Source organism: Balaenoptera acutorostrata, chromosome 19 (genome assembly GCF_949987535.1).
Source record: "Balaenoptera acutorostrata chromosome 19, mBalAcu1.1, whole genome shotgun sequence".
NCBI classification, from domain to species: Eukaryota; Metazoa; Chordata; class Mammalia; order Artiodactyla; family Balaenopteridae; genus Balaenoptera; species Balaenoptera acutorostrata.
In genome coordinates, this window is record NC_080082.1 from 50228637 (window position 1) to 50238893 (window position 10257).

The following is a 10257-nucleotide window of genomic DNA, read 5'->3' on the forward strand; positions in this document are numbered from 1 at the left end:
ACCCCCATCTGGTCCTCATCCAGAAACAAGATGAGGCATCTGGCCTGAGGCCCCACACCTCTATCCTTGATGCTTCCTCTGGTCTTTCTTCTTCCCTCCCACTACTGACTCCTTGCCCTCCTCCTACGTTCCCTCTCCCAACGCCCCCACGCCTCCTGGGGAATGGGCTGGATGCAGAGCTGGAGGTTCTCTCATAGGGCCGTCACCAGATGGTGTCCCTCGGGGCCAGGGCATAGAGCTGTCCATTGCTGGGACCTTTAATTAGCACAAACCTTCCACCCTCCACCTTGGATGTTTTCCTTCTCTGGATGCTCCTGGGACCTCAGCCTCTCCATCTTTCCATGCCTGTGGCCCCAGAGAGCCAGAAAGGGGAAGTGATGTCAGGTGTCTGGAAAAACAGCCTTACTACCTGACTTCTACCCCAAGACTCAGGAGTCCTAGACCCAAGCTCATCCTGTTTCAAAATCCAGGGGCTGGATCCCCAAAACAAAAGCCAAGAGTTCTAGAAGTCTGGGTCCCCAGGATCTACCCTCTCAGACTCAGGAGTCCAGGCCCCTTCTTCCCAAGGACCTGGGAGTTCAGGCCTCCAATCCTTCCCACCCCACCCCCCCATGCACACACAGGACTTAGGGCAGATGTTCACTGTCTGTTGATTTTCAAATCCTCCTGGGCCTGAGTGGGGGTGGGAGAGAGATTGGTGGTTAAATCCACTGACTCTAAGATTTAAGACCAGATTTTCTGACCCCAGGTCATCCTTTCCCAACTGCACTCTGCTGCAGGCAAGGGACCTAGTTGAGTCCCCAACTCCTCAGAAACTCGGAGTTCAGGCCATTAGCTTCTCAGTCCTCAGAGGTCTGAACCCCTAGTCTTAGAATCCTGGGGATCCATGCCCCTGCTATTTAGGGACACAAGAATCTGAGCTCAGGAACAACGGAGTGTGGAGCCCCAGTCCCTACAGGCTCAAGAATGTCAGACCCAGGGTCCCAGGCCCCCAGTCCCCGCTCTGTCGGCTCAGGGTCCCTCCCACCTGCCCGGCCAGCTGCGCAGCGCACCGCAGGCCGGCAGCGTGGGAACGCCCCAGCTGGGCGGCATGTAGCCGTCAGGACAAGCTGCGTGGTTCCCAGCCTCCCCGCCTGACTCAGCCCGGACACCGCCGCCTCCCAGCCGTCGCCCGGCAACCACGGCCGAGTGGGGCGAGGGGGTGGTCCCGGACCGCAGGGTCCTGGGAAAGGAGGGGCTGGGGGCCTGGATTCCTGGATCTTAGGACGTGCTATGGTTTGCAGCGGTAACAAGGCAGGCAGAGGGATATTTTGAGAAGGGGCTTGGAGTTGGGGAGAGCTGAACCCCCCACTTCTCGGGGGGGGGAGTCCAAGCTGCCCCCCAGGCAAACACGGTGCCCTCTTCCTGACCCACCAGGCCCAGAGGAGCCCCGGGCCCCGCTTCTCCGGGGCGCGGAAACTAGCGAGTCCCCAGGGGTTCCCATTTATAGTTCTGTTTCCACTCAGCGCCGTCCCTCCAGGACCCGGGCTGAGCAAGTTTCTTCCACTCCCTCCCCTCCCTCCTCCTCACCCCCAGCCATCCCCCAACCCCGGCAGGGTGCAGGTGTCCAACCCAGCCGGTACCCCCTCCTTCAACCCAGGTGTTCCAGCTCCCAAACTGAAAGGGCGCTGGGGTGTCCTCCCGCTGGGGGCCCGGCCCTGCGTGCCCCCATTCATCCGCGTCTGGGCCGCGGGAGTTTCTCAGTGGGAAGAGGGCGGGTCTCCCAGAAGGCAGGCCGGGGCGGGGCGAGTGAGATCAGGCCCTCCAGGGTCTCTCCGAGACCGAGCGCGCGGAACTGGCCTGCGTTTCAGAGCCGCGGAGCCTGCGGCGGAGCAGACTAGGAGAACTCCGGGCCAGAGGCAGGGGGTGCTTCTAGCCTGGAGCGAAGAGTTGGGAGCGAAGGGGACTACAGGCTAGAGTGGTGGGAGGTGTGCTGCCGAGGAAGGAGCTGGCAGGGAAGCCAGTGCAACAGCAAGTCTGCTGGATCTTGGGGGACACACACTCAGGATGCTGGTCCCCGCACTCCTTGTCCTCTTCTTCTGCCTCAGAGGGCGTGCAGGTACCGCGAGGGGCAGGGGCAGATAAACATAAGAGAGGGTTGTTTGCCAGTTGTCGCTTTACTGTGGTAGGTGGGGCTGAGGGTTCAGACTCCTAGATCTGAGGGAAGAGAACTCTGGGACCCTGGGCTTCTGGATCTGAGGGCAGAGGGGATTGGGGACTGAACCCCCTCCTGAGTGAGGGAACTCTTGAATGTGCTAAGCTCTGCTCTGCTCCTCCGCCCCATTCTCCTAGGCCTGTCACCCCACTTCCTGCAACAGCCAGAGGACCTGGTAGTAGTGCTGGGGGACGAGGCCCGTCTGCCCTGTGCCCTGGGCGCATACTGGGGGCTGGTTCAGTGGACTAAGGATGGGCTGGCTCTAGGGGGCGAAAGAGACCTGCCAGGTGAGGCTGTTCTGTCTATTCAGGGAGGGGCTGCCTCCAGGGTGAGGGTGTTGGGCTTGGGCTATAACTGAAGTTTCTATTTTGACGTTTTCAAGTTTGGGAAATGAATGGGCTCAAGGAAACATTTGGGAGTTCAGAATTTTCAGCTTCTTCGTTGGAGGTGACCCATAGGGTTTGGGAATTTTAATTTTTATTGTAAAATATTGCATAAGTGCAGAAAGGCTCATAAAGCATAAATGGAAGATTTGCCAAATATTCTAAAATAGACAGCCATGTAACGACTACCCAGGTCCATTGCCAGCTCCCCAGAAGCCCTCCTTATTCACTTTCCCTGTCATAGCCCACTCCCTCCTCACCCAGGAGGTAGTATCTAATCTGACTTTTATGGCAATTGTTTTCTTGCTTTTTTTTTTTTCCTGAATTTGTCACACACACACACACCCCACCCCCCTGCAAGTTTGCAGTGACTCTGGATTGGGAGAAGATTAGTGTCTCTCTGGCCCAGCACCCACTTTTGGTAGAGTCTTTCTGGTGTGGGATGTCTGGGGATGGAGGCCTGGGGCCAAGAACTCAGAACCATGGTGTGACTGCCTTTTTTTTCCCTGACTCCAGGGTGGTCCCGGTACTGGATATCAGGGAATGCAGCCAGTGGCCAGCACGACCTCCACATTAGGCCCGTAGAGCTAGAGGATCAAGCATCCTACGAATGTCAAGCTACACAAGCAGGCCTCCGCTCTCGACGAGCCCAACTGCACGTGCTGGGTGAGGACCCAGCCCACTTGTCCCTGGGGAGCGCAGGGGACCACCAGTGCTAGCTGGGAATATGAGAGTCTGGGGAGAGCGGAGGAGTGGTCGGTCAGAGCTGGGAAGATCAGGGTCTCTGGGCCCAGGATCCAGCTCTGACCCCAGATCCACCCTACAGTGCCTCCAGAACCCCCCCAGGTGCTGGGTGGCCCCTCTGTGTCTCTGGTTGCTGGGGTTCCTGCGAATGTGACCTGTCGGAGCCGTGGGGATGCCCGCCCCACCCCTGAGCTGCTGTGGTTCCGAGATGGGGTCCGGCTAGACGGGGCCACCTTCCGCCAGGTCAGGTCCAAATCTCTGTGCCAGCCCTTGCTCATTCAGGGAAATTTGGGGGTCCACTCAGACCACAGGCTCATCCAAAGGAGAAAAGGGCATGGGAGGGCAGGGATTCAAGGCTTGGGAACCTTGCTACATACTTAAGTATAAGGGCTCTAGGGCTAGACTACCTAGGTTCAAATCCTGGCTCAGCCACTCGTTAGTTGATCTTAACCTCTCCATCCCTCAGTTTACTTATCTGTACAATGGAGTTAATAGTAGTATGCACCTCTAGGATAGTTGTGAGGATTAAATAAAGTAATATTTATAAATGCCTAGAAGAGTGCCTGACATAAAGTAAGTACTACCTAAGGGTAGATGAGATCATCATTATTATTCATAACCTACAGACCCTGTTGAAGGAAGGAGCCACTGGGTCAGTGGAGAGCATCTTATCTTTGACCCCTTCCAGCCACGATGATGGAGCCATCTTGGTTTGCCGGGCTCGGAGCCAGGCCCTGCCCACGGGGAAGGACACAGCCATCACACTGAGCCTGCAGTGTGAGTGCAGTTGGACACTGGGCCTTGAGCCTGAGGTCCTTGGGGAAAGAGGGAGCTGGGGCCTGGACTTCAAGGCATGAGAAAGGAGAGGGCTGTGGACCTCGGGTCCCTGGGGGAATTGGGTACTGGAAGCCTAGACTCCTAGCTGAAAGGGAAGAGGGGACTGGGGACTCAGACTCCTGGGGTGGAGGACCTGAGAATTGGACTACTAGGTCATCAGTGGAGGTGTTGCATGTCCTTGCCCACCGCTGACCATTGACTCACCTCTACAGACCCCCCAGTGGTGACTCTGTCTGCAGAACCACAGACAGTGCAGGAGGGAGAGAAGGTCACTTTCCTATGCCAGGCCACAGCCCAGCCTCCTGTCACCGGCTATAGGTGAGGACGCAGATCATTTCTCCCCAGCCGGGAGAACAGGCTTGGGGAGGGTTGGGGCTAGGACGTGAGTAGGTGTGCTTCAGGAGCAAGGACAACACAGCCCACCACCTTCGCAGGTGGGCAAAGGGGGGCTCCCCTGTGCTTGGGGCCCGCGGGCCAATGTTGGAGGTAGTGGCGGAGGCTTCATTCCTGACTGCGCCGGTGTCCTGCGAGGTCAGCAACGCAGTGGGTAGCGCCAACCGCAGCACAGCGCTGGATGTGCGATGTGAGCAGGGGCGGCGCCGTGGGTGTGGCCAAAGTGGGGTGAGAGAAATGGGACTGGGGCTACGGTGAGGCGCGGCTCTGAAGGACTGCGGGAGGTGGTGGGGCCGAAGTAGGATTTAGGCGGGATTTGGCTGTGCTGGATCAGCACCAAAGTGGAGTAGGGGTGGGGCGAGGGCGGGGCCGGGGCTTGTGAGCCGGATGTATGAGCTGAGTTGTGAACTGGGGGCTTAAACCCAATGGCCCTTGGGAGTGTCGTTTCTGAGTGGTTGATCCCAAGTCAGAAGTTGCATCCCTCCCTGGTCATGTGACCCCTCCTCTGTCTCCTCCAGTCGGGCCGATTCTGCAGGCAAAGCCGAAACCCTTATCCGTGGACGTAGGGGAAGACGCCTCCTTCAGCTGTGTCTGGCGCGGGAATCCGCTTCCACGCGTAACCTGGACCCGCCGCGGGGACGCGCAGGTGAGGCCAGACCTGGGGCTTGTGGCCATGGCTGGCAGTAGATGGAGCTTTCTACCATGGTCGTGCCCCTGACGCCCCTTCCCTATCCCAGGTGCTGGCCTCCGGGCCCACGCTGCGTCTTCTCGCGGTGGGGCCCGAGGATGCAGGCGACTACGTGTGCAGAGCCGAGCCGGGGCTCTCGAGCCTGGGGGGCGGCGCTGCGGAAGCTAGGTTGACTGTGAACGGTGAGAAAGCGGTGCTTCCTAGTGGACCTGGCATGTCATGGGATAAGAAGTGGGCAGAGGGGGCGAGGGCTAATGGGAGTGGGCGTGGCCTTGAGAAGAGGAGCTTAACTGACGGCTGGGGCCCTTGGATTGAAGCGGGACCTAGGGAAGGCAAGCCTCAGAGGGGTTCGAAGTTTGCTGAGAGGCGTGGCCTAGTTGGTTGGGATTAGTGCGGAGTGCCCAGGCCTGGCCTCGCCTGCCTGAGAACGGGTCTTGGGGGGCGGGGCCTCTCCTCTGATTGGTCCACAATCTCCAAACCAGCTCCCCCAGTGGTGACCGCCCTGCACTCTGCGCCCGCCTTCCTGAGGGGCCCCGCCCGCCTCCAGTGTCTAGTCTTCGCCTCCCCCGCCCCAGAAGCCGTGGTAAGAAAAGTCCCCACTCTCATGACCCGTCCAGCGGTGATCCCAGCCCTCCTAGCCGGACTCCCAAAACTGCTGTGATTACCTGTGACTTTCCCGACACCTTGACCTCCTCTTCCCGCCCTCCTTCGTCTCCTCAGTGACCTTCCTCTTTTGTGCCCCCAGGTCTGGTCTTGGGATGAGGGCTTCCTGACGGCAGGGTCGCGGGGTCGGTTCCTGGTGGAGACATTCCCAGCCCCAGAGGGCCGCGGGGGACAGGGTCCAGGCCTGATCTCTGTGCTGCACATTTCGGGGACCCAGGAGTCCGACTTTAGCCGGGGCTTCAACTGCACTGCCCGGAACCGGTTGGGCGAAGGAGGCACCCAGGTCAGCCTGGGACGTAGAGGTGAGACCCTGGGCCCAAAGACCCCAAATCTGAATATTTCAAGCCCCCAAAATGCCACAACCCCCAAACAGAGGATCCTCAAGTGCAGAGATCCCCAAACCTTGGGAGCCTCAAAACTATGAGTCCGTTGAATCCTGAGATCCCCAAACAATAATTTCCCTCAAATACGGAATCCTAAACTGAGAGACCCCTCACACTTAGGGGCTCCAAAGAAAGCAACCTCCAAATATAGGCAAAGTAAAAATACGCTCAAAGTCTAAGACTCCCTAAAGCCAGGGAGTTTAAACTTGTGAAACCTCAAGTTCATGAGTCCTTAAACCCAGGGACCCCAAGCTAGGGGACTGCAAAACTTGGAATCCCCAAACTTGGTGACCTTTGAACCCAGAGATTCCCTACAAAAGCCCCAAGCCCTGTTCCCCAGTTCCTGCTCAGCCTCCTCAGGAACCTCCTCTTCTTCCCACAGACTTGCTGCCCACTGTGCGGATTGTGGCTGGAGTGGCCGCAGTGGCCATGACTCTCCTTATGGTCATCACCGGGGTGGCCCTCTGCTGCTGGCGCCACGGCAAGGGTCAGTACCTGAGCCCCACCCCAGCCCCATACACAGGCCCTGCCCACTGACTGGCCTGGCCTTGGGACCTGGTCCCAGTCCTGCCTCTCTAGACCCTCACTGGCCTTGGCTCACATTCAGGACCTGATTCCCTGCTCAAGCTCTAACTCCATCTCCTCAGGGTCACACACCCCTTACTCTCCTAGGCCAGGGTTCTCTCCCAGTCTCCCGACCGATTTGCCCCAGTCCTCTCTCTTCCCGCTCACTGGTCTCCACAGACCGTGACCCAGTCCCATCATTTACCTCTGCCCTCACCCCCAGTGTCCCTGGCCTCAGCCTCTTTCTCCAAGCAAAAGAATCTGGTGCGAATCCCAGGGAGCAGCAACGGCTCCAGTTCGAGGGGTCCCGAGGAGGAGACAGGCAGCAGCAAGGACCAGGTAGGATGCCAGGGTCCCCAGACCTGATGGTACCTCAAGACCCAAATAGTAACCCAGTCCCAATTGTGATCCCAGTTGCAACTGGGCGCCCCAAACTCAAATAGAGCCGTAGTCCCAACAGTGATCTCCAGATCCAAATATCCCCCAAATCCAAATACACCCCTGACCCAATTATTCCCTAGACCCAATATGTCCCTAGGGCTCCTTGTTGTCCTGAGTCCAGACCCCAGCTCTCAGGTGCCCTTGGTCCCTCCTGCCTGGCCTCAGATGTTCAACTGAGGGTCTCTGGGGTCTGGCACTGGGGCCAGAGGATCCTCTACACTCCCTTTCACTAAGCACCTTACCCCAGGGCCCCATCGCGCACACAGACCACAGTGACCTGGCTCTGGATGAGGAGGGAGCTCTGGAGACCAAGGTGAGTGTTGGGAAAAGAGGGGCTCCCTTCACTGTATCTCCAACTCTCTCTCCACGTCTTTTTTTTTATTTTTTATTTTTGGCTGCGTTGGGTCTTCGTTGTTGCGCGCGGGCTTCCTCTAGTTGTGGCGAGTAGGGGCTACTCTTCCTTGCTGTGCGTGGGCTTCTCATTGCGGTGACTTCTCTTGTTGCAGAGCATGGGCTCTAGGCGCTCTGGCTTCAGTAGTTGTGGCATGCGGGCTCAGTAGTTGTGGCTCTAGAGCACAGGCTCAGTAGTTGTGGCACACGGGCTTAGTTGCTCCATGACATGTGGGATCTTCCCAGACCAGGGCTCGAACCCGTGTCCGCTGCACTGGCAGGTGGATTCTTAACCACTGCGCCACCAGAGAAGTCCCTCCCTCCACTTCTGTTCCCTCCTTTTTCATTCTGTTGCCCCCAGAGCTGGCATCTAACCCCCTCCACCCACTTCTTGCTGCCTCCTGGGCTGTCTCACCCACCTCCAGTTTCAGTTTGTTTATCTGCTGACTATGCCCACATATCTGCCCCAGCCTTGGCCTCCATCTTGAGCCCCAGATCAAGGTTCAGTCTGCTTGTGCTTTCCTCATCACAGTCATGTTTCAGGCCTCCTAGATGCCTCTCCCTGGTTGCTTCACCCAGGCCCCTTCTACCTACCGGGTTCCACACTGGCCTCACATTTCCCCAAATTTGTACATCCTTTAGGGTCCCATCTCTTTTAGGCCCCACTGACCCCAGTCCCCAATCCAGAGCCCTTCTCTCTCTTCTCTGTACCTAGCACATGCTATTCTCTTGGCCCGAAACACTCCTACCTTTCTTCACATACCTACCTAATTCTCTCCATCATTCCTCTGGTCTCAACTCAAACATTTCTGGTTCCAGAAAGCTCATGCTTCCCTCCTCGCAGCCCTGATCATTCTTTCTGTGTTTCACCTGTCATAGCCATGACCACTGTGAACTAGGCTTCCCCATGACAGTCTGAAGATTCCCCCATCGCTGTCCCAGTCACTCCGTGAACTTCCTCCATCACAACCCTGACCTTCCTGGCTCTATCTAGTGATTCATCATTTCTCCTTTGGCCTGGATCTCCATGAGGACAGGGCTAGGTCTATCCTAGTGAGAGATGTCTAGGCATGCAGCACAGGGCATGACACAGAATCAAAGCCTCAGGGCTGTTGGGCAAATGAATGAATGAATGTCTTCATCTCCATTTCTCTCTCTTGTTCCCTCTGCATCTCCTTCCACACCACCACCCCTCAGCAGGCCTATATCCTTCTGCCTCTGTCTTTCTCTGCCCATCTCCTTCTGTCCCTTCATCTCTTGTCACTGTTTTTCTGTGTCACTTTGCCCTTCTACCAGTCTATATGTCTCTGGGTCTCTGACTGCTCCTGTTTCTATCTTTTCGTCTCCCCCTAGGTCTGGCTCTATCTCAGTGTGTCTCTCCATCCGTGACCCTCACCCCGCTGTACCCTTACATACCTTACCAAGTCCCATTTTGTCCCCTCAGGACCCAACCAATGGTTACTACAAGGTCCGAGGAGTCAGTGTGAGCCTGAGCCTTGGAGAAGCCCCTGGAGGAGGTCTCTTCCTACCACCCTCCTCCCCTTTTGGACCTCCAGGAACCCCTACTTTCTATGATTTCAAACCACATCTGGGCATTGTCCCCCCCTGCAGATTATATAGAGCCCAGGCAGGTTATCTCACCACACCCCATCCTCGAGCTTTTACCAGCTACATCAAACCCACATCCTTTGGACCCCCAGATCTGGCCCCCAGCACTCCCCCCTTCCCATATGCTGCCTTCCCCACACCCAGCCACCCACGTCTCCAGACTCATGTGTGACATCTCTCCAACTGAAGAGTCCTGGGATCTTCAACTTGCCATAATGGATTGTCCTGATTTCTCAGGAACCAGAACAAGTTGGCGACCTTACTCTTCCAAAATTGAACATTGAGGGGAGGGAAAGATCGTTACAATTGTCTGGGTCATTGATACACAGTCAGCTCAGCCAAAGGGGATGCCCCAAGTGGGAGCAAGAAGGCCACTGTGCCTACCTCTTCCCCTGTGTAAAAGAGAGTCAAGATGGCACATGGACCCTTTGCAGAGGGATGGGGGGACAGGGGGTGATGGGAGTTAGGGGCAGAGAAGGAAGTTGTTTCCAAACACTGAAAGAAGATAGTTCAAGATGACCACCTGCATTGAGAAGAAAGGCAACATAAGGCAGATTAAGATGGAGGACCTTTCCTGGCTTTCCCCAAGGGGCACTTGACTTCACCCACGGAATTGCAGCCAAAATGGCCATTCACTCCCTGGGAATCCAAGATGGTCACTATCTTGATTTTTTCAACCTTTCTTAAAGACCCTGGAAGAACTGGACCCAAGGAGTAAGGATAGGGTGAGAGCTTTTGTGGGGTTGGGGGGGGGGGTGAGGGGGTGGTGTTGGAATCTGAGAATGAGAATATTTATGTTTAATAAAAAAAGTTGCAAAGTGAATGTCTTAGAGATTCTCCTGGCATTATTACTGTCTATCAAAGAAGGGGTCCATCGAAGCTGCCCCAAGGCCCTTCTTCTTACCCTAGACTATGAAGTGCCTGTAGAAAAAACCATGAGCCACCCCCCAGCCCTTTGCTACCCATTGA

The 10257-nt window shown here is 56.7% G+C and overlaps 1 protein-coding gene across 2 annotated transcripts; it reads left to right on the plus strand.

The window, feature by feature from the left end:
- The first annotated feature begins 1868 nt into the window (after positions 1-1868).
- KIRREL2 (kirre like nephrin family adhesion molecule 2) lies at positions 1869-10017 on the plus strand. Of its 2 annotated transcripts, XM_057533280.1 has the most exons (15): positions 1869-2098; positions 2332-2481; positions 3094-3243; positions 3404-3564; positions 3948-4098; positions 4371-4476; positions 4593-4741; positions 5070-5197; positions 5289-5421; positions 5722-5822; positions 5985-6204; positions 6668-6772; positions 7073-7188; positions 7538-7603; positions 9125-10017. In XM_057533280.1, the coding sequence occupies exons 1-15, from the start codon at positions 2047-2049 to the stop codon at positions 9458-9460; spliced, it is 2124 nt and encodes a 707-aa protein (XP_057389263.1). In that variant the 5' UTR covers positions 1869-2046; the 3' UTR covers positions 9461-10017. The 2 variants fall into 2 exon arrangements, with proteins under 2 accessions (XP_057389263.1, XP_057389264.1); XM_057533281.1 differs by lacking the exon at positions 2332-2481.
- The last annotated feature ends 240 nt before the right edge of the window (positions 10018-10257 follow it).

What these genes read in the sequence shown, in the direction of transcription:
- KIRREL2 (XM_057533280.1), top strand. Translation starts at nt 2,047, where the DNA reads ATGCTGGTCCCCGCACTCCTTGTCCTCTTCTTCTGCCTCAGAGGGCGT. An exon ending in CTGCCTCAGAGGGCGTGCAG is followed by an intron (nt 2,099 to 2,331) that starts GTACCGCGAGGG and finishes CCATTCTCCTAG; the next exon opens with GCCTGTCACCCCACTTCCTG. An exon ending in CACAGCGCTGGATGTGCGAT is followed by an intron (nt 4,742 to 5,069) that starts GTGAGCAGGGGC and finishes TGTCTCCTCCAG; the next exon opens with TCGGGCCGATTCTGCAGGCA.